General features: G+C 39.4%; 1 protein-coding gene and 1 long non-coding RNA gene across 5 annotated transcripts in view; one reads left to right on the top strand and one right to left on the bottom strand.

Moving 5' to 3' along the window:
- LOC127569956 (uncharacterized) overlaps positions 1-24649 on the top strand; it is a 136123-nt gene that overhangs the window by 6495 nt on the left and 104979 nt on the right. The gene's annotated exons all lie outside the window — the stretch shown is intronic.
- Positions 16982-23264, bottom strand: si:ch211-39i2.2 (DNA damage-inducible transcript 4-like protein-like). The gene is made up of 2 exons (XM_052015047.1): positions 22929-23264; positions 16982-21584 (listed from the first exon to the last, which is right to left on the bottom strand). Exons 1-2 carry the CDS (start codon positions 23149-23151, stop codon positions 21097-21099), a joined length of 711 nt encoding a protein of 236 aa, XP_051871007.1. The 5' UTR covers positions 23152-23264; the 3' UTR covers positions 16982-21096.

Raw genomic sequence — 24649 nt, 5'->3', positions numbered from 1 at the left:
AAATCAAAGATCAAGGGTGCAGCAACCAAGGTGATGAAAGTCTGAATCTGAAAGTGACATAGTGAATATTGCACCACAGACTTGATCAGCTGAAAAAAAGTCATATGTCAAAATAGTTCACCAGCAAAGTTGAAACTAAAATTAACAACCAATTCTATAGTTCTCAGTTTTACCAAGGCTCTTGCAGATATAAGTAACCATCAGCAATGCTCTGCTAGAGATAGGGAAAGTGATCACTCTTCATCATTTTACTTTTAAGGGTCTATCCAAATGCAAATAAGGTCATTTCAGGAAATAATTTTCGACCTCACAGTGAAATAATCAGATATTGCATGACATACTATAATTATCTGACTCAGTCTTGCAATATTGTAGCATTGTATTTGACACCTTTTCTTTGAGTTTCACCATGTGAGGTGAATTCTTCATACAGGTTACATATCATTTTATTCCCAAGTGTTTCTCTCATTCACTTTTCAAGATTTGCTATCACTTGTAAGGCCAACATTTATTGTTCCTCACTTGTTGCCAATGAGAATGTGGCCATGAGCAGCTGCCTTGAACTGCTACAGTCCTTCTGGTGAAGAAGTTCTCAAGTGCTATTGAGTAGAGATTTCCAGAAATCTTCAGTCAGGACAGTATGTGACTTGTGGAGGGACATGGAAGTGAGAATGTTCTCATGCACCTGAAGTACTTCTCATTTTTGGTGTTAGAGGTCGCAGATTTGGGAGATGTTGTCAAAGCGCCTTAGATGAGTATACTTTGGAGATGATGCATACTGCGGCCAGTGTTCACTGGCGATGGAGGAAATGAATGTTCAGGATGGAGAATAAGTTGCCAACCCAGACTGCTTTGTTCTGAATTGTGTCAAGCTTGTTCAGCGATGTTGGAGCTGCATTCCTGCAGATAAGTGTGCCTTACAGATTGAGGAAGGGCTTTCAGCTGTCAGGAGGTGAGTCACTCGCCAGTGGATACCCAGCCTCTGATCTTCAAGCCACAATATTTTTGCAGCTGGTGCAGTTTCTGGTCAGTGGTGACACCCAGGAGACTCGGTGATAGTTATGCTATTGAATGTCAAGGTTAGGTGGATAGACTCTTTATTGTTGAAATGGTCATTTTCTGGCACACTTATGGCACAAAGGTTACTTGTCACTTATAAGTGCAGGCCTGAACCTCGTCAAGGTCTTACTGCATGCAGACGTAGACTGTTTCATTGGCTGACAAGTTGTGAAGGGAATTGAATGTTGTGTAATCATCAGTGAACATCTCACATCTGACCTTACGATGGAATAAAGATCATTGAAGATCATCAATGCTCTTTGTTGCTACACTTGCTCAAATGTCACCATGACATCAATAGCAGTCCACTACTTGCCTCCCTTCTGGAATTCGGTTGTTTGGTCCTACTGATAATATCTTCCATCATTCTCCTGATTATTGAGAGTAGTCTGATTGAGTGGTAACAGGCCCAATTGGATTTGTCCTGATTTTTGTGAACTGGATATACTTGGGCAATTTTCCACATTACTGAGTAGGTGCCCGTGTTTTATTGTATTGAACTAATTATTGTGTTGAATGATTTGACCAGAGGTGCTTCAGTGCTAAGTCAGGATATTGTCTGGTTCCATCCAGTGTTCTCAGCCGTTTCTTGATATTGGAATTGCATTGATTGAAGATTGTCTTCTGTGATGTTGAGGATCTAAGGAGGTAGCCAAGGTGGGTCATCCACTTGGCACTTCTGGTTTAACATGGTTATGAATGTTTCAGCCTTGTCTTTAGCATGCTCATGCTGGGCCACACATTATTTAGAATGGGGTTGTTTTAAAGCCTTGTCCAAACCATTCTCTGTTTTTATTGTTCTCGACTATTTATAACCAGATGTGACAGGACACAGAGCTGCGATCTGATCCATTGTTTGTGAGATTGCACAGATCTGTCTATTGCATGCTATTTTTTTTCCATTTAGCACTCATGTAGTCTTCTATGGCTCTGTGAAGGATTATTACTTAACTGCATGGAAAACACAAATCTTGCTATCTAGATCAGTGACTAAATCTGTCCACTTGTACCATCAGTATGAAGGTACTCTGACACCTCTCTCTTCATCCTCGATTTTTCCGTCTCCATCTCAGGAGATTCCTTATCCACTGACATCTCTACAACCCCACTGATGTGGCACAGCTACCTCGATTACAGCTCCTCCACACCCTGTCTCTTGCAAGGAGACGCTATCCCTTTTTTCTCAATTTCTCCGCCTCTGCCGCATCTGCTCCCATGATAAGACTTTTAACTAAAGGACATCCGAGATGTCCAACTTCTTTTCTAACCAGGGCTTTCCCCCCGATTGTGGTTGAGAAAAGCTCGCACGCGTATCTCTGCCATTTCCCGCACCTCCGACTCTCACCCCCACCCCTCCCAGACCCAGCTGGAGTAGGGTCCCCTTTGTCCTCACATTTCATCTCACCAGCCTATGTATCCAACACATCATTCTCTGCCACTTCCGCCATCTCCAATGGGACCCAACCACCAAGCATATCTTCCCCTCCCCACCCCTTTCTGCCTTTTGCAGGGACTGCTCTCTCTGTGACTCCCTTGTTCACTCCCCCAACCCCGCCACCCATCCTGCTCCCACCCTGGGAACTTTCCACTGCCCCCACCATAGCTGCAACACCTGCCCCTACATCACCTCCATTCAGGGACCCAAACAGTCCTATCAGGTGAGACAGAGATTCACCTGCACCTCCCTTAACATCATCTACTGCATTCAGTGCTCCAAGTGTGGCCTCCTCAACATTGGTGAGACCAAACACAGACAAGGTGACTGTTTTGCAGAACACATGTACTCTGTCTGTAACTGTGATCTGCATCTCCCCATTGCCAGTCACTTCAATTCCCCCTCCCACACTATCACTGATATGTGAGTCCTCGGCCTCCTCCACGGCCAGGTGAATTCCAAGCACAAACTGGAGGAACAGCACCTCATTTTCCATCTTGCAACCTTGCAACTTAACGGCATGAACATTGAATTCTCCCACTTTAGCTACCCCCCCCCCCCAATGCTTCTTCTCTTCCTCCCCTTCCTAGCCTCTCTTTATTTTTTTACCTCTCTCTCCTTACCTTTGACCCATCCCCCGGTGGATCTGCTCTCCCCTCCTCCCCCGCACTTACCTATCACTATCTCTTACCTGCATCAACTTTGTGCCCACCCCGCCTCCCCTCTTTTGTCTACCTGTCACTGCTCTGTTTTTCTCTCCTACATATTGGGCTTCTCCTTTTCCTATCTTCAGTCGTGAAGAAGGGTCCTGACCCGAAACATTGACTGCCAGCTTTTCTCCATGGATGCTGCCTGGCCTGCTGAGTTCCTCCAGCATCATCATGTTTTTCATCAGTACGAAGGATTTCTTTTCTCGCAGCTTCCTTGTGTGGCATGTACTTTAACTTGTGAAGGGACATTTACAGGCATGGAACTGCTGCTGAAATGGAAATTGACTTGCAGTTGTGTTATTAAACATATACAATTGTTGGAGGACACCTCCTCAGAGGTTTTTGATCTTGACCATAGGGCTATTAAGTCTGAGAATGCTGAAATCTAGTTGAGATAGAAATAAAGAGATAGAGGAAAAGACTTGGGCATTAATTTAGCAAACAATCTAGTGAAAATATGGCAGATTAAATAGCCACCTTCTGTAAATGTCTACAGTTCTGTGACCAGTAAATACAACTTATAATTTGGTCCAGAAATTCATTAGCCTAATAAAACCATGCCACAATGGTCTACAATTTCAGGGAATCTTTGCACTTCGTAAAACCAACCAGCAGTAACTAATGTCATTCTTGCACCAACCAGAGACATCGAGAAATGGTGAAAATCCCTTGTCAATCAATTGTGGATTCAAACTGAACATGTTTGCATTTTGCTCCACACTTCTTTTAAGACTCAGTGCTTATCTAGTTGATGGTCAGGGATATAATTGCTTTATTCAATATGCTGTTAATATCCTCTTCAGTCCTATGTCTCAACCATATCTCCACTATTCATTTTGAACTTATGTAAAGTCTGATTATTACCATGGCAATTTCAGTTATCAGGAAAATGTACAGTCTTCATGTGGAGCATTTGTCTTCTTTCCCAACAGACAAATTGGAAAAAAAGTAAAGCAAAACAGTTAGTCAAAGAAAAAAAAATTATAAGGTTATATTTAACATTGAGTATTCTACAATATTTAAAATGAACCTGGCCAGCCAGGGGTACGAATCTAGGGGAGACTAATTCTTGTCTGAAATAACATGATTTCAATACAACTCCATGTTCTTTAACAAAACTGGAGGTTTTTTTTACAACAGTATTAGGCAGGAGCCAGGAGAGTAGATTGAGATTGTCATTGGGCAAGTCCACATCTGACACCGAAGTTGTTTCAAGGCCAGCTGGTTGGAATTCAGGACCAACATGTTCCCGTGAGGAAAAAAGACAGGATTGGCAAGGTTTGGAAACCCTGGATGACGAAAGATGTTGCAAATTTAGTCAAAAAGTAAAAGAAAGCATTTAGGAAGCTGAAATGGAAAAGGGTCCTTGAGGAATATAAAGAAAGCAGGAAAGAAGCTAAATAAGCAAGCAGGAAGGCTAATAGGGGCCATGAAATGTCCTTCGTGAGTAGAATAAAAGATAATCACAAAGCAGTTTATACGCATTAAAAACAAGAGGGTGGGACCACTCGAGGACAAAGGAGGGAATTTGTGCCTGGAGACGAGGAAATGGGCGAAGTAGTAAGCAAGTACTTTGCATTGGTTTTCACCAGGGTGAAGGACATGGAGGATAGTAAGATCAGGGAGGGATATGATGCTATTCTATGACATGGTGATATCAAGAAGGAGAAGCTGTTGGGTCTCTTGAAGAACATTAAGGTGGATAAGTCCCCAGCGCCTGATGGGATGTATCCCAGGTTACTGAGAGAGGGAAGAGAGGAGATTGCTGTGACCTTGACAGAGATCTTTGTATCCTCTTTAGCCACAGGCGTGATCCCAGAGGACTGGAGAATAGTCAGTGTTGTTTCTCTGTTCAAGAAGGTCAATAGGGATAAACCAAGAAATTATAGGCCAGTAAGCCTTACATCAGTGGTGGAGAAATTATGGGAGAAGAGTCATAGGGAAGGATCTACTCATATCCAGAAAAGCATAGACATACTAGGGATAGTCAGCATGGCTTTGTGCGGGGCAGGTGCTGTCTTACAAACTTGATTGAGTGTTTTGAGGAAGATACAAAGATGATTGATGTGGGTAGGGCAGTTGATGTTGTATGCATGGACTTCAGTAAAGCTTTCGACAAGGTCCGTACAGTAGACTGATGCAGAAAATTATGGCACATGGGGGATCCATGTAGACTTGGTAGATTGGATTCAAAATTGGTTTGACCATAGAAGACAGAGGGTAATGGTGGAGGTGTATTATTCTGGAGATACAAGGGTCTGCAGATGATGGAATCTGGAGCAACACACAAGAAGCTGGAGGAACTCAGTGGGTCAGGCAGCATCAATGGAGGGTAATGGTCAGTTGACATTTCAGGTTGAGACCCATCATCTGGACTGGAGGTCTGTGACCAGTAATGTTCCACCAGGTTCAGTGCCAGGGCCCTCTATTGTTTGTTGTCATATACAAATGATTTGGATGGAAGTGTAGGTGAGCTGATTAGTAAGTTTGCAGGTGACACAAAAATTGGCAGAGTTGTGGATAGTAGGGAGGATTCAGCAGGATATAGACCTGTTGGAAATATGGGCAGAGAAACAGCAGATGGAGTTTAATCCAGACAAGTGTGAGGTGTTGCACTTTGGGAGGTCAAATGTAAGGAGAAAGTATATTGTAAAAGGCAGGGCCCTTAGAAGTATTGATGTACAGAGGGATCTTGGGGTACAAGTCTGTAGCTCTCTGAAAATGGCAACACAAGCAGATAGGGTGGTAAAAAAAACTTGTATGGCATACTTGCCTTCATTGGACAGGACATTGAGTATAAAAGTCAGGAAGTCATGTTGCCACTGTATAAAACCTTAGATAGGCAACATTTGGAGTATTGCATGCAGCTCTGGTTGCTTTGGAAAGGGTGCAGAAGTTCACCAGGTTGTTGCCTGGATTAGAGAGTATTAAGAAGAGGCTGGACACACTTGGGTTGTTTTCTCTGGAGCAGTGGAGGCCAAGAGGAGATCTGATTGAGGTTTATAAGATTATGACAGGCATAGATAGAGCAGACAGCCAGTATCTTTTTCCCAGGGTCGAAGTGTCAGAGGCTGAGGGGGCAACCTGACAGAAGTATGTAAAATTATGAGAGGCATAGATAAAGTGGAAAGAGTCTTTTTCTTAGGGTGGAAATGTCAAATATTAGAGGGCATAAGTTTAAGGTGAGAGGGGAGAAGTTTAAAGGAGATTTATGAGGCAAGTTCTTTTGTTTTACACAGTGTGGTAGGTGCCTGGAACACACTGCCAGTGGAAGTGGTGGATGCAGATACAATAGCAATGTTTAAGAGTCATTTAGACAGACACACGAACAGGCAGGGAATGGTGAGACACAGACCATACGCCAGTAGATGTGCAATTTAAATTAGCATCTTGGTCAGCACAGACATCGTGAGCTGAAGGGCCTGTTGCTGTGCTGTATTGTTCTATGTTCTGAGTTAAACAAAGATAAGTATAATAAGTACAAGTGATAGTAAATTAGTACAATAGCATAAGATTTTATTATTAAGCTATTTCAGAGCATTAGAAATGCAGTGAAATTGTATTACTAAAATTTAAATTGAATTTAAATTGTCAAGTTGTGAGATAAAGGTTGTGGAGCATGGTTAATATTATGTCACATAGATGAAAATAAATTGTAGTGCATGCTTGTAAGAGAGGGATAGTCCTACATTAGCTTCAATATAAATAACTTCTGATATCTAGAAGTTCATTCTGCACATTTAATAGATTTGAAACTACCAAATAGTTTGAATTCTGCATACAGAAATTATTGCTTTGAGGAAAAGGATGGTGAGGAGATTCAGCAAGTAACAATGGAAGCCAAAAGTGTACAATATTTTGAATTCATGTAACACCTGGCCCACTGACATTCATGCTTCCAATAAAATTCCTGTCTATACTTTTGTAACAAGGAGTTTGTCAAAAGGCTGCACTTTTCCATGTTTTTCTGATAGAAATTATTGGAATAAAAGTTATTGGAAACTTATGTGTACCCACTTTTCACTGGGGTACTATCTTATTTCTCGCTGTGTGGTTGCAATAGCATTCATTTTTATGCATCTCTGTGTTTCCAAGTTGACTTTAGCAACATTAGTTAACATTGGTTAATCAGCAAGCAATGCTGCATTAAGACATTTTAAAGATGCCTTGTTCAGGTTCAACTCTCAATTCATCGATGTGTTATTCTCTAGGATCTTATAAACTTCATGCATAAACTGTTCGTTACTTTTAAGCTTCTTTGGCCTCTTGCTGCTCAGCTCTCCAGTTGTTCTTCAGTGAAGCAAGTGACTGCATCATTCCTTGCCTTCACTTACAGTCATTTCATGCTGCTTGACTTAATGCTCAAACATACAGGAATGATGCATTTAACCAGTACAACTTATTTACAGTTTCAACCATACTTGCGATTTCCCAGTATCAATGTGACCTTGAAAGCAGAATTATTGAGAGCCATCAACTACTCAGTGGCTCAGCTCCTACCAGTGTAGCATTCCGAACATGTAAGTGGCTGTACGTGATTGGAACTTTGCACTGCCTCAAGAATCCAAGTCCTTCCCTGCTGCAATATGTTGTACTTTCAGTCTATCTCATTATTATTCTCTCTAATCTGTCCTTTATATGACATGGCTACAATACAAAGAGAGCCACCAGAGATAGGTTTTAATGAACCCAAGCAATTTCTTTATGATCTAGTGCTCAAAATCAAGTATTTCTGTCAACAGATTGAAAATAAAAGAAGAACAGGTAGTTGATGTGGGTGGATATTTATATTAATTGATCTTTGTTGCAACATATCCACTTCCAGGTTTAACAGAGGTATATTTGGATGTCTGTGAGTATCTACTCACCATTCAGAGCTTTAATTAGTGCAGTTGGCTAGGTATTTGTTGCTGCAGTTAGCATCCTTAGGAGACTTTGCATTAAGTTGTTTTATTTAGGTTTAAATTTAACTTATCCAGAACAGTTTTAACAGGCCATAGAAACTAGGTAAAAGTCATTCTTTACATTCCTACATCTTGAAGTCTTTCAAACTGACGAGCAGGATGATAGGCACGTTGCCTGTGATTGACAGGAGGTTGTAAGAGGAAGACTATCACATGCATGGCAGCGAGGGCCATTACATGGAGCTTACATTGCAGAAGTTCAGCTTTCTTGACCTCATGGAAGAGCAGTGCTTCTTTCAATTGAAGTTTTCACGTCTGGTGAAAGACATATCCTGTCTTTCAGAAGAAGATCTAATACCTTTTGGATCTGTTGAACATACAGTGATTTGAATGTCCCAGTGGAACCACTGTGCTTAGTAATTTTTGCCTCTAATTCTATACATGTAGCTGGAAAAGGATAAAGGAGTCCACCACATATCTTTAGAAGAGTAGAACTTAGGGGAAGAAAATGAGGTATCCCTAAACCATACCAGTGATTTATTGCACCCAGGGATGTCTTAATATTGCAAATGTTGTCCTAGGGTTGCCACACATGATAAGACATACAAGGTGAAATTTTGTAGTGTATTCCCACTACCAGTGCTATCCAGACCTTTGAACCAAGTCCTTCAACCACTTATTCAGATTCCAGTCTTCACTGTTCAGAGATTTGCCCAATATTCCTTTGGATTTTTGAGCCCTTGAACACCCTTCCAATGATTGATCCTTTGTCACTGACACTAGAGCAGACTCTGGAGATAAGTCAATAAGTCAGCTACTGCCTAAGTGGGAAAGATGACCCCTTTTGCTCTCATCTCCTAAATCAGCGCTACATCACTCCCATAAGTACTGCAGACTGGGTTTAGTAATGTAAGATAAAAGGAAATAACTGCAGATGCTGGAAATCTGAAATAAAAACAGAAAATACTATAAATAATCAGCACAAAACTGTAAAAGCACGAAAAAGATGTCTGACATCAGGTTTAAAAAGGCAGATAGGTCCTGCACAGCTTTTGCCATACACTGCATGGACTTGTATCAGAATAGGCAGAAAGTCTACCAGGCTTGTAATTCCTTGCACCAATCTACAAGTGGCCATCTTGAATCATCTATCCTCTGCTTTTATGGAGAGGTCGGGTAATATATTGTCAGCATCTGGCGAGGTTGCGTTTGCATCTCCAGTATGTTATTTCTATCTAGTTAAGTAGGGATTTTGCTTGTATTTGTTGAATTTCCTGTTTCTGTCTTTCTATTGGAAAATGTCTTGGATAAATGCAATGTATTAAGCGCAAGGGGTTTCTCTGTTTATCCTATTTGTACATTGTTATCATTGGTGGCCTATATATGTCCTATTAAATATGATAATATATGGAAAGCAATCAGATGGCTCAGTCTGCAACAACACTTTACATTAATATCATGCAGCCAAGATGGCCACCACTTAACTTCATGGTTTGTATTATGTTTTATGATTTTCATGGGCCAGCAATTGGTTACAACAATTATTCCAAGTTTCCTTGGGAAAGGAAAATGGAAAGCAAGAACAACTCCTCATTACTATTCAGTAGCCCCAGATGGAAAATGCACATGAGGCATAAATGGATATTGGCTCAAATTGATAATGTTCTTTTCAGTTGAATATTTTGCAAAATTTATAGCCTATGTTTATACATACAGAATTACCACTTGAAATGAGCTAGCAAAGAAATGATTGTTCCTGTACAAATGCTCCAACAGGAGAGACTAATTTCAAATGAGATGGGGAGGTGGAATTGGCAGTAAAAGAAGGAAGCATGAAAACATAAAAAGGGAATTATTGTTGTTTTTACTTTGTGTATTTCTTGTGTTTTGCTAATTCTTGAATTTGTGTGATTTTTATTGAGGAAAGGAAAATGTCAGTGAAAAGCTTATAAAGCAAAAGAGAATTCCTAGAATCATAGAAACATAGACCACAGAAACAGGTCCTTTTGGCCGACCTCATTCTGTTTGACTGTGATGCCCATCTATAGTAATCACATTTGCCTGCATTGCTTATAGGTTTATCCCTCTACACCTTTCCTAACCAAGTACTCGTCCATCGCTTTTTAAAACATAATTGTATCTGCCACCACCACCTCTTCTGGGTGTGAATTGCAGGAAGGATCACTTCAAAGGTCTCAACTGCCGCGCTGTTCTTAACATAGGTGCCCTTGATCCCATCCCACAGCAACCTCTTTGGGCCAGCTTTGATGCCAGTCCTGACCAACAGGAAGTTGAGAAAGCGGTATACCAATGCAAAAATAATAAGGCCCCAAGAGCAGATGGTATCCTTTCCGAAATCTTTAACTTGGTGATGAAGGGCTTCAGTCACCAAGTCACAATCATATCATTAATATCTGGGATGAGAAGGATATGCCAGTGGACCTCAAGGATGATGTAATCATGACCAGGTTTAAGAAACGAGACAATGGTGACTGCAGAGGGGTCCCTGTTGTCTGGCACAGGGAAAGTCATCACTGGTGTCCTCCTCAACTGCCTTCTCCCAGTGTCAGAGACCTGTTCCCTGAATGACAGTATGGATTCCATCCATCTGCAGGCATAGTGGACATGATCTTCTCCATGCAATATCTCTAAGAAAAATGCAGAAAGAAGCAGCAACTATATATGGCCTTCTTTGACCTCATTATAACCTTCAAATCAGTTAGGAAGTACTGTGGATCACCATTGTCAAATCTGACTGCCATCAGAAATTAGTCTCCATTTTATATTTGTTCTACAATGTGATGCAAGTCATGTTACTAACCAATGGGTCTGTGATAGAACCAATCTCAGTGGTGACCAGTGTTTAACAAGGCAGTGACATTGCTCCATTTCTCAATCTTTCTCTTTGCAAAGTTGCACCTTACCTCCAACAGACTTCCCATGGGAGTGAAGGCAAGCTCACAAATAAAGGTGACTATACCCAAGAATGAATGTCATGTGTGCCTTAGGAGTCGAGTTGAATAATACAAATGACATTCGTGCTTGCACAGGCTCAGGGGATGAGCTCCAAGACATCTTTGACTCATTCACTGAAATATACAAGAGAATTGACCGTGCATTAAACATCTGTGAGACCAAGCTCTTCCACCGACCTGCCATGCTGCACCATGCTGCTCTCTGACATAAAGGTTCACATTGCAACCCAGGAAACATGAACCACTTCCAAAAACTCAGAAGCCACCTCTTGGGAAGACAGACATTGACAATGAAATTTATCATTGCTATCAATGTCCTAGCACAGTCTTTGGTTCATTAAAGAAAATCAAGACCACAGGTGTAGTAAAACACTCATGGTCTAAATGATCTGTGTCCTCCTATATGCTTCTGAGGCTGAACTAACTACAACAGGCAACTCAAGGCACTGTAAAAATATTACTAATGTCATCTCCACAAAATACTCCAGATACACTGGAAGGATAAGTGAACCAGTGTCACTCCCAGGCCAACATCCACATCATTAAGCCCTGGTTATACTCAGTTATGCCAAGTTATTTATATGCCCAACTTCAGACTCCTAAAACAGACATTCTATTCTGAATTCAATTGTGGGAGGAGATTACCAGGTGGACAGAGAAAATAATTCAAGGATGCGCTCAAAGTTCCTTGAAGTATGTCACGACTGTCTGCTGGGAACCTCTGGCCTATGATTGCTCAAAGTGGAGGAGAAGCATTCAGAATAGTGTTGAGAGTCTTGAGTTAATGCATTGGGAGCATCCAGAAGCCCTCCCTGTGAGGCACAATGCGTGCACTACCCTACCCGCTTGCCTTTTCTGCCACCTCCTGTCCCATCTGTGGAAGATTCAGCAATTCTCACATTGGCCCCTCCTCAGACCAACAAAACCTTAGTTCTCCTGAATTTATGCTTGAACTAGTGTTCAAACTGCTTGATACTGTTTTCAAATAACTTATGTGCTCACAAATTTAGTAAATTGGAAATTGTAATTGGTTTGTTATTATAATGCAAATATATTTTGAAAAATCCATGAATCTTTCTGATATTTGCATTGTTTTGGATATTTGTTAATAACAAGCAAATCATTTATTTTTAAGTGTTTGATCAATTTTAGTTTGGTGGATGACACCCTCCATCATAATTAGGAATAAATCTATTTTGCATGCTCTTAGGTAAATTGCTGACATTTAAAATGGAAGTCAGGCCTTAGTTAGGTTTATATTAGAATTTGGGTGATTGTCATGCTGCAAAAAAGGACAAGGGTCGGTTAACATAAAATTGCTTTGATCCTAATAAATTGCATTCTTTTATAAGGGTAAAATTTAATGTATTTTAGCCAAAGTGCATTTAGCTTCTGATTAATGTGCCCCTAAATATTTTTTCCTCTAGTGAGCAATTCAATATAATCAGGATTAATTGTTAGATGTTGACTGTGGTAGAGAATAAAAGTGCATATTTCATAACTTCCAAAAGACTCTCAAAAACTGTTACCCAAACAATTGGGGCAGTAAATTTAGCAGTGATGCTGTTTTAAGATAAACCATCTGAAGTTGAGCAGTTGAACAAAGTACTTTAGGAACTACTATATTTCTCAGAAGGAGCGCGTCAAGCTTTGGATCAGCTTGTGGAGCCCAGGAGGCTTGTGGGATTGTTTACTGAATATTTTCCCCATCTGTGAAAAGAGAAGCTGAATACAGATTACAGATTTATCCTCCTCTCGGCTTTGTTCAGTATTGTGGTGCCTGTCAAACTGATGTGATCTGATGTGTTTTCATTGGACCAATCAGTTGCATGGTTTCAAAACACTTGCTCCTTAGAGGATTAATTTATTGTTCAATATGTAAGAAGTAAAAAGCACTTCAGCAATTTTTTGATAGTTTTATGGCTTGGAGAGCTCATCGCAATCTTAAATCTTAGCACGTCATATTTGAGTAAGAAGCTTTGTGGCATCTTAAGATGTTCAAATGTGTTGAATGTACCCCCTGCCTATTATTTATATTTGCAAAATATATTCAAACATCTATGATTGATTTGTAGTTTACTATTATCATGGAAATGGCTTTGTGAAAGATGACAGTCCAGTAATCAAAGATTTCATACCTACTGTTTAAGCACATCTAAAATAAGCTAAATATTTTAAAATTGTTTTCTATATTCTGGATGTAAAACTTGAAAAATGTGCTACACAGGCTCTATAACTCAGTTGACAGATGTAGGCTCACAAATATATTTAGCTAGTTATTATTACTGACTTTATCATTTGTCTGTATGTAACATTAGCACGTGTTTATGTTGGTCAATTTTTTTTTAGTCTTTAGCTTTATCAAAGAAAATGCCTTAGCATCAATATGCATCTCTTACAAAAACCCTGACTGAGTACAGCGAAGTGTGAACTTGATAGCAAGGCCCATGGTACCAGCTCCTCCAGGGATTTTTGTTCTGTTTTCATTCTGAGCAGTCAGCCAGGATGATGTAATATGTGTGTACTTGTTTGTGATTGGATATTCAACCTCTCACAGCATGCCTTATTGAAAAGACATTTAAATACCAATTCCATTACAACAGAAATTGTCAAAATGCTAGTAATAAAGGCACAATGTAATACAGGTCCTCCCCAGGTTTACGAATGCCCATCTTATGGACACCCCGAACATATGAATGAATGTTTGGCAGACTGGCAGGATGGGTGGGGATAGATATGTCAGCTGCAGCAGGACTGCAGCATCTTCTGCTTGGTGGGAAGGGAACGGGGCATTTCCACGTGTCTTCTCTCAGAGCCCTCTCATAACCTGGGGACTGCCTGTAAAAGGTGTTATAAGTAGTATAAAAAATACATTATGTTCTACCAATTTTCCTGATTACATTGAATCAAAATCACCACCACCTTAGGCAGTCCTTTAAAATCCAGCATGTCTCCCAGTACTGTGGGTTCTAATGAGGTCAATGTGGGTCCTGTAGTCTTTACCACAGGTAAGACAGGTGGTAAATGACAGGACAGGTGAATAGGCAGCTGCCATTTATGCTGGGCTTGTATGTGCTGCTGCATATTGACGGCAATGGTGAATTTCATCATCAATATCTTCTTCATAAAAGGGTGGCTCTCAATTTTCTATGAACCTCACTTTTTAGATCAATTTTCTATGATTTTTATAAATATTATTTGTTAATTTATTATTTTTTTAATTATCAATTTTCAATGAAAGCCTTCTTCTAAGAAGTCGTTCACATCTTTTATTATCCTCAAAGAGGGGTTTTATTGGCAGAGAGCAATGTGGCATGGTGAAAGCAGTGTTGGGCAGGCCACACCATCTGCACGCCTGCCACCAGACTCTCAAAACAGAGTCTATACCAAGCTCTGTCTTAGGAAAGAGTACCAGATGGACAGAGGAAACATTCAAGCATGTGCTTAAAATCCCCTTGGAACAATGTAACATCCCCACTGAATCTTGCAAATCGACCTATGATTGCTCAAAGTGAGAAGAAGCATTCAAGATGATGTTGATAATGTCGGGGACACACAGAGCATAAATAGCGGGAAAAAATGCACCACTTCGCAAACTATCTACACCCAACACCCTCCCCCGCCCCATCAGGTATCTCCTGTCCCATCTGTGGAAGAGATTGCAGTTCTCACGTTGGCCTCATTGGTCACTTCAGAATCTATAGAACCAGAGTAGAAGTAAATTGTTCTTGATCCCATGGAATTATATCAGACAGAAGATTTGAGGCTAAAATAGATTATTGGACTATTGGGGAATTCAGAATAATGGGAATAAGGCAGGAAAATAGAATTGAGCCTAAAGATCAGATCAAGTTCAAGGGGATGTATGATCTTTTCTTTCTGCTCCATCTTGTGTTCTTAAGCTTAGATGCAGGGTTGTATGAGGCAAAATGGTTTCTGAGTTGCAGTGAGAAGTGCCATAAGTAAACATAGGCAGAAACAAATTGATAAATTCAGCTTAGCCATAACTTAATTGTTATGAAATAATTAGGATTCTCTCCTGTCTGAAGTGAATATTTCATGAACAAACCTGGCAATTTATGGTGTATTTAGTAGTGAAAGGTGGGTTACGGGAACATAATCAGACATAAAAGTCTTTCTGATTGACTGGTGCTTGTGTTAAATAGTGGTTTGTGTTTTGGCCTTTATGTGCTGAGCTTTCTATCAGAAATGATCCAGCTCTAAAATGTGGCTTGGAGGGAATTTCAGTAATAAGTGAACCAGAACTGTACCTGTAGAAGTGAAACTATGGCCTGATGACATCAGCAGGGTTTTATGTCAAGAGCTGGGTTAAAGTAACATCCAGACCTGGTCTGGTTAGTGGTAAGTAACATTTGCACAACCCTACAACTGGATAATGATCATCTACAACAAGAGATGGTCCAGGCATCTCTCCTGATATTCAGAATTTTACCATGAATGGAAACCCAACCATCATTATCTTGGGGTATTTGAATTGATTCAGTGCCTGTATGAGTGGACCTCCAACAACTCCAAAGAAGCTGACTTAATTACCAATTTGTTCACCAATTTAAACATTTACTCACTTCACCACTGCCTCTAAATTGTTGCATTCTGTGTCCCCAACATAATGCATTCCAGAAACTTCCAGAGGTCTCTTTGACAACACATCTCGTAGTCAGAAGGGCAAGAGCAGTAATCAAATGGTAGCACTATCACATCCGTATCACACCATATTCAAGTTCTCTGCCAAATCACACACTATATCTTGATGTGGCAATAGATCGCTCATTGCTTCTGAGTCAAAATCCTATAATTTTCTGCATAACACCATTGAGAGAGACCAAGTGCTTTAAGGCAGCTCACTACCACCTTCAAGGCCGGTTGGGGTGGTGGGGGGGGGGGGGGAGCGGGGAGGGTGGCTGGGTTATAAATGCCAGATTTGTGAAAGGTGCAAATGAATATTTTTTGTTCACTAATCAGGATTGTCAATCACATTTCAGTCAATGTAAGGTTTGAAGGGCTATTTTACAATGACTCATCCTTTGAATCTTTTGAAGATATGAGATACATTTGTTATTTTCCAGTTTTCTGTTTTTTGGGTTAGTGCCCAGGGTATAATAGACTTGCCTACAAGAGGACTTGTGACTGTGGGAACTCATTTCTTCAAAATCTAGGAAAGAACGTTGTCAAGGTATTAACTGCTTTGAACTTCAGCATCCTCAATACCGCCTGTGATTTTAATGTTTTAAAATCTATATTCACTTTTTAAATAAATCCATAATTCTTGTTTCTCTTAACATCAACAAATACTTGCATTTTTATTGCACCAAGCTACTTCACAGGAGTTAAAAATCGACACATTAGAATACTAATATTTAAACACTTCGGCAATCTTTTTTTCAGATATGACTTCCCTATTGTCGATAATTTGGGCCCACCACTATTTACGTCTTTCATTTAGTCCTGACATATTTTAAGATTCCTTTACTATGTTTCCAACTTGTTTTTCCCTCCGATCACAATTTACATTCCTCATCAGTTTCTTGGCATTGTCACTCTGTAGATTCCCCCTACCATCTTATTAAAAAAAATGTTGTATGCTTTACCTTTGGTAAGATGTATTGATTTTACTCCATTGTATTCCATGTCTCTGCAAGGTATTCTAATTTATTTCATTCTTTTGCATGCATTTCCAATTCATTTCTCATTGTTCTTGCTCAATTCCTTTCCATTCTTTACTTGTACTATATTATGCAACACCATCTTTATATATTTGTGCAAAAAAGCTACCAAATATACCAGAGATCCAAGGATCTGTTGAGTTTATTGTACTTTGCACAAGTACATGAATGTACAGGTGTCATGAAAAGCTTACTTGCAGCAGCATCACAGGTACATTGCATAACATGCACAGTACTCACAAGACAAACATAAGTTAAAAATAAATTATACATATTTTTTTACAAGAAAAACAATTAGTACAAAAAACAAAGTCCATTTTACTGCAAGTGATTGGAGTGGTCATAGTGTTGCTAAGCTGTAGTGATTAGGGTTTTGCTGGTATATTCAGGAACCGAATGGTTGAGGGGACATAGCTGTTCTTGAACCTGGTGGTGCGGGACTTCAGGCTTCTGTACCTCCTGTGCAATGGTAGCTGCAAAAGGATGGCATGGCCTGGATGGTGGGAATCTTGGAATGAAGAACCGAAAAAGTATCATTGCTATACAGTACTATTAATAACTATGAATAGTTAGTGAGACTAAAAGCCAATAAATCCCAATGGCCTGTTTACCTACATCCCAGAGTTTTGAAGAAGGTGGATATCACCTGCTGAAATTCTGGAATTGTTCCTGCAGTTTGGAAGGTAGTAAATATGACCCCCACTATTTAAGAAAGGAAATACAGAGAAAACAAAAGGATCCACTGATTTGTTCATTTGACATCAGTGGTGAGGAAGGTGCTAGAATCTATATTGTGAGATGTAATAACAGAATACCTTGAAAAGAATGACAGGATTGAGCAGAGTCAGCATGGATTTATGAAAATAAAATCATGTTTAACTAATCTAGTGGAGTCCTTTGAGGATGTGACTCAAAATAGATAAGGGGGAACCACTGCATGTGCTGTATTTGGATCTTGGGGAGACTTTTGATGAGTCCCCCAGAGAAAATTGGTCAGCAAGGTTAGAGCACATGGAGTTGGAGGTAATGTCAAATCAGAAAGACTTTATTGTCATGCACACAAGTATGGTGAGGTTTAGTACAATGAAGATCTTGCTTGCAGCAGCTCTCAGGCATGTAGGTACAGACGACACAAGGAATATAAATTATACCTGACAGTGGGGGGAAAAAGACTGTGCAAAATGAAGACCACAGTGCAAAAAAGAGACACAATCGAAGACAAGTTCATGGTGGTGCAAGAGGTGGTCCATAGTTTTCCATTGCTGAGGTAGGGTTAGGTTGTGCAGATAGGTTCAAGAAGCTGATGGCGGTAGGAAAATAGCTGTTCCTGAACATGGTGGTGTGGACATGGATTGAGAATTATTCATTGGATAGAAAACAAAGAGTAGGAATAGCCAGATCTTTCAAGTTGGCAGGCTATGAACAAGGTGGTACCCCAGGGATTTGTGCTTAGGCTCCAGCTATTCATGATCTGTATCAATGATTGGCTCAAGGGACCAAATACCATATTTCCAGTTTGTTGATGATTGTGAGTTGGGAGGAGGATGTAAAGTGGCTTCACATCCTCTTCCCAACAAGCTGACCGAGTAGGCAAGAACATGACTGATGCAATATATTGTAGAAAAATGTGAAATTCTCCACTCTGGTGGTGGCACAATGGTGCAGCAGATACCTCCTAGCTCCATTGACCTAGGTTCAGTCTTGACCTCCAGTGTTGTCTGCATGAAGTTTGCATGTTCTCCTTGTGACTGTGGGTTTCCTTTGGATACTCCAGTTTTCTCCCACATGTCAAAGATGTGCAGGTTGGTAGGTTAGTTGGTACGTTACCCCCCCCGTGTGCAGGTGAGTGGAGTGATACTGGTAGAATGTGGGGAAGTTGGTTGGAATGGAGGGAGAATAAAATGGGATTAGATTTAGATTAGAATAAATAGGTACTTGATGATCAGTGTGGAATCATTGGGCCATAATTCCATATTGCCTTATGACATAGAAGGTGACTCTTTGGTCCATTGAGTCTATGCCAGTTCACAGAGCAATCCTACTTCCCCCACTGCTTTTCCCTGTTACGTATTCTCCCCATATTCCTATCAATTCTACCATCCACTTACACTAAGGGCAACTTTACATTGGCTTATTACCTACCAACCCTTTGGTCTTTGGGTTGTGGAAAGAAACCAGACCACCTAGAGGAAACCTGCTTGGTCATAGGGAGAACGTGCATACTCCACACAGACAGGACTTGAGGGCATGTTGTAGAGCTGCGAAGCAGCAGCTTTACCAGCTGAGCCACTTCCGTGTTGTTTGGCTCCATGACATTATGATTCTATGTTGCACAAAACAGAAAAGCAGAACATTTGTTGAGATTGGGTAATGTTTAATGTTCAGATGAACCTACATGTTCTTGTACACAAGTCACTGAAAGCCACCATGCAGGTGTAGCAATTAATCAGGAAGGTAGATGATATGTGGGCCTTAAATACAAGATGTCTTACTAGGGTCTTGATGAGACCACACCTGGAGTATTGTGTTCCATTGTAAGGTTTTTTGTTTATATAGATAAACAATAACAAGAAGGTACTTCCCATAGAGATTGTGCAATAAACATTCACTTGCCTGGTTCTAGGTTTGCCATAGAAGGAGAGATTGAGTAGATTAGGCCTGTGTTCTCTAGAGTTTAGAAGAATGAATGAGAGATTTCATTGACCCTTACAAAATTCTTATAGGTGTCAACAGGCTGGAAGCAGGAAGAACATTTCCCCTGGCTGAGGCATCTGGAACCAGGGGGGGTCACAATTTTAGAATAAGGGGTAGACAATTTAAGGCTGAGTTAGAAAGACATTTCTTCAGCAGAACAATGCAAATAATAAAAACTACAGGTTACAGAAAGGATGTATGGCTACGGTGGTCACAAGCTCCACAAGTGATGCAAAATTCAAGGTTAAAGGAGGTCTTTTGGCGAATTCATAGTCAAGATTTGAGGCAATTGGATTGGACATTAGGTGACAGAAAAGAAATATGGTAGCAGACAGAGAAAATGTGATTAAAACTAATTGCTCATTTGGAGGAAAAGGTCTGACAGAGACTTGTTAGATGAAACAGTCTGCTTTAGTTTTGTAATTTCTATCTGTGCTTTCAAATGGACCAAAGACCCAATGCAATTCTTGTTTAATTTGTCTTAACTGAATTCCTTTCTTAATTCAAACCAGTCTGATAATGTTATTTAACCATATGCAATGTTTATTTCTAGTTCAAATCTTTAACAATGTCATTTTTCCCGATGCTTTATAAATCTATTTAATAATGTATCTCCATAATCATGCAGTCCATTCATTTTATAGTTTTCCTTTCGTGAATATTGGCTTCAATACAATGTTCAGATTAACAACAAACTCTTGACAAATGTTTAAGTGTTACGGGTTCCAGCATTTAGGAGGAGATTTTATATTCTATTTTCTTTGAACTAGGTTAATCTAGAAAAGGATTTGATTTTCACCAGTGTGAAAAGAGAAAAATTGAAACTAGTTTTATATAAAGTTTATTTTCAATATTTCCAATGTGTTTACAATAGGACAACCTCTTACCATTTTAACAAGAATTCAATCATAGCACTGCAGTAGATGAAGTTAGCAGTTGTTTGTATTTTGCATCCTTTCTGGGAAGCTTGAACTGTTCATATAAATGCAACATACTACTTTAGAGCAAGTCCAGCATGCCCATACAAAATAGTTAGATTCAACAGTGCAATCAAATGCAGTGCAAAAATGTGCAAACATGGACAATACTGAACATCAGTAAAAGAGGACAAAAAGCAGACCTTTTAAACTCCTTTCAACCAAGTAATCATTTCTCAATTACACAGCTTAATAATGTAGTGTACTGATGTTTCAATTCATTACTTCCTCATTGCCTCTTCCAACTAAAAGTTTACCCACACTTCATTTTCTTCATCTCATTTCCCTGAATTTTCCCTCATGCACTTTGCTCCCCCTTTACCGTCACCACATACTTTCAATGTTCCTCAGCCATAACCAAAATTATCTACCTCTAACAGTGACAGAGAAGGAGAACACAATGTGAAAAATACAATAATGTGAATTTCCATTATGCATCCTCTGCTTCCTGCCCTGGTCACTTCAGCATCCCAAATCTTCAAAAATATTAGTAAAATTCAAGTTATTAACAGTCATTGTAAGAAACTGTAGCATTTTGTGCATGAGAATATTTACAGAAAAACTTCTGTTCCAGGCTCAGTAGCAATCATTAAGCCTTAATAAACCATAATCAGAATTGTCAGCACAAATTTCCTCCAAGATCTAATTTGGCACTTAATCAGCACTCTTCAACAATTGGTCCGACAGAAGAATACAATTTTCTTTTGACCAGTCGAAATCCTGGACTAAGTTTCAACACCCTCCTTGATGCATGTGTGAAACAAGTCCCTATGGAAAAGAAATCCCTTAGACTAGGCCAGGAGTTGTTATCTTGTTTAAAGACCAGAGTCAATTCAAAGGTAGGAATTACAGTGCTGTCATACACTATTTTTCCCAGCTTCTTATTTGTGTTCTCATGTTCCAGATTAACATAGATCACAGCACCACGCAGTCCACAGGGCTCACTGGCAGCCATTCGAACTACATCCTGTGCTATTCTTCGGCTCATGTACTGAGGGATCAAGAGCTCCTGGCATTGCAACTGGGATTTCTTGGAAGTGGACAGGCAGTGCTCTATCTGCTTAGCTAGATGCTGGCAGGTCCTCTCTTCCAAAAATTCCTCCAGAAAAATAAAATCATTTCCAGATTGATTCACGAAATATGTATCTGAAAGAAAAGGACAAGTTATGTATTATTTTCAGGAAATTAATGAATACATTTATAAAAATGGATCTTTATTAACTGGAAGTCAATAATTGATTTAATTCTGCTCAATCTTGCACCCTACTGCTAAAATTAGTAGAGAATCACATGGAACTGATTTGAATAAGAATAACATCCCCAAAAAAAACTCCAATATCGATCGTGGATCAAATATTAATAAATTCAAACATGCAGTGCCCTGTGTGACCTTAGAATATTACACACTCTTCAGTGAAAGTAGTAATTATAATTATGCACTGCTGTAATGTAGGAAACACAGCAGCCAATTTGCACATAGATAGCTTCTGCAAACAGCAATATGATAATTGGACAAGCAGTTTTAGTGATATTGGGATAATTATCAGCAGAGAAACCAGGGATAATTGCCATTTTCTTCTGATATTGTTGGGAGATCTTTTACATCCATCTGTGAAAGCAGATGGGGCACTAGTTTAAGTCTCATCTGAAATATGGCACCTCTGGCAGTACAGCATGCTATCAGTACTCCATTGGAATGCCAGTCTAGATCTTTATACTGAATTGCAATCCACAACTTGTTGACTGGTTCATAATAGTACCATCCTAACAGCGACAAAAGTCAGAATAAATTGTTTTTTGCCACTCTTAAGGAGACAGTTGATTATCCCATTACCAACATTCACAATCACATTTTCATCTCACAAATATATAAACAAAAGTTTATATATTTCTACAAAAATATGGAAGCAAAAAAACTTTATTGGAGCACGAATGTTCTTTATCAGTCCACGATGACATTGCATTAACACTTGAGAAACATAGATAGTCCAAAAATGACAATTTCAGCAGGAATTCCCATATATTTAGTAAGTTTCAAATTTATCGCTGATCGCCATTCCCAGAACATTTTTGCCAGTATTTGAGAATGGTATATTCCATGGTTTATCTGTGTGAAGCGGTTGACTTTTATTGTTGTGCAATTGCCATACTATTATTCTGCATTCTCGATTCTAGAATAGCGATGATGTAACTGATTAGTTTGAATCGATATTCAGATTGAAAAAAAGAGAAAAAGGACGTTACTTCATAGTATTTCTTCCATGAAGAGGAAATAAATGTCTTAATTTAAACGATACTAAAAGAAAAAGGTTTCCATCATTTTGCTTTCAGGATTGTAGAGGCACTTCAATTAGGATATGCCAAATGCTAATTGAAGATGATTTGGATAAAACATGAACGGAAACTGACAGTTTTAGGGGTTTCTTATGAAATCTGTCATTTAGTATCGAGTTATCAAGAATAAAACAACGCAGCGACCCAGCAGCTCACCTGAAGTAGGAATAAGGCGTTCATTTTCTACGTTATAACGTCTCTCAAAGGGGTTTTCACTGTGCTTTATCTTCTTTGAATTTGTTACCGCTTCGCCAGCGAAGCTATGGTGAAGGAGTCTCTTCATCAACTGGACCACACCATCCTCCTCATCGCCGGTAGGACTCGTCCTTTGGTTATAAGGACCCGTGTCTCTTAAAGTCTGGACATACATCATCACCATTACTGCTCAATAATGTGTCCCGACCAGGAGCCACGGCCACCGCTTCTCACCCCCCCCCCCAGCTTGCTGATAGTCCCGAGTGCGAACCCGGGCCAGCTGCGGCCACCGCTTTGTACTTGAACATTGCATCAGCTGTTAGGAGCCACATGATCTGATGTCAAAAGGGAAGAGGGCCAACCCTCTCAGTCATTGGTTCTTGAGCCAAAATTGATACAATATACAACCAATGGGAGAGTAGTCACTAACTGCTCCGAGAAGCCCTGGATACTGAGGAGGAGCCTCTGAAGTTCGTGTAAGGCGAAACCTCAGCCTTGCTTCACCAATCAGCTATCCGTATAGTTTCTTCAACATAATTTTATATTATAATAATGACTCCTTTGTCCAGGCGATTGAGATCAAAGCGACAATATTACTGCACGTGCAATATTTTTCAGGTTTACATAATAAGATTCGAAATAAATTGCTTTAAAATCAAGCATATCGTTAGTATTATTTAACCAAAAAAGTTGTCCCATTTGTCCCAAGCAATCATTTTTAATGTAATATTACCCGGTATATATTTGCATATTATGATTGGGTATTATATTTAATTAGATTATTTATTTCCGTGTTTGATTGTTACATTGTTTTTTCCTACATAGTTTTTTCATACTGTACAATTCATACCTGTTGGTAACTAGTGAACAATACAATGACAAGTTTAAATTCCATCTTTATTTCTGTAATCTCTATATTTCTATATTTGGAAGTGAATAATGCTCAAAAGGCTGTGCAGTATTTTGCACTTAAAACTGAATGTCCCTGCTTATTCTGAGGTTCTAATGAGACTTTTCCTTCATTGAATGCTTTCTTTGAATTTATGGTGTTCCTCTGATAACTTTAAGTTCTTTAAATTCCAGGATTTTAATCCACAAATAATAAAGTAATTATAATAGATAACCAAGTGAGGGTGGTGTGTCACAGGACATAATAACTTTCAAGGTCTTGAAGTTATAGAATGGAGCTGATCTTAACTGATTTGTTTACTTATTACAACAGGAGGACACTTGGCTCATCAGGACCATGTCAACTTCTATACCATAATATTAAGTATATAAATTAACATTAGTTGTGCACCATGATATCAGGATATTGAAATAATTATGACCTTGCTTAATCCATCACAACTTGATAAGTTGGTGTTCTATATTTTAGATAAAAATGGTATGTTGATGGTGGAGCGGAACTTATCATGCTAAGTACAGGCATATCAACTACCCACACTGTTTAATCTTTTATTGTTTTGTACTTCATGAGCATTGTTATGGCAAGTACTATTTCACATGGCTTGAGAATTGGAGATGGAGAAGTAATATTGAGGGGTCATTGCAAACTCCCTATCATTAACCTCATCATCGAGAAAAGATAATTGGACTAAGGATCTTGCTGTGAGGGACTCTGGCAATGATCAACAACTGATAATTAGGATAAATTTTCAGCATGTGAGATTTCAATCCAA

This window comes from Pristis pectinata, chromosome 4, assembly GCF_009764475.1.
Source record: "Pristis pectinata isolate sPriPec2 chromosome 4, sPriPec2.1.pri, whole genome shotgun sequence".
NCBI lineage: Eukaryota > Metazoa > Chordata > Chondrichthyes > Rhinopristiformes > Pristidae > Pristis > Pristis pectinata.
This window is presented reverse-complemented; position numbering and strand designations above follow the sequence as displayed.

Bases quoted from the DNA above. Each gene is read 5' to 3' on its own strand.
- si:ch211-39i2.2 (XM_052015047.1), bottom strand. From the start codon at position 23,151: ATGGTGATGATGTATGTCCAGACTTTAAGAGACACGGGTCCTTATAAC. The intron at 21,585-22,928 runs GTGAGCTGCTGG...CTTTTCTTTCAG, and splicing joins ACGCCTTATTCCTACTTCAG to ATACATATTTCGTGAATCAA.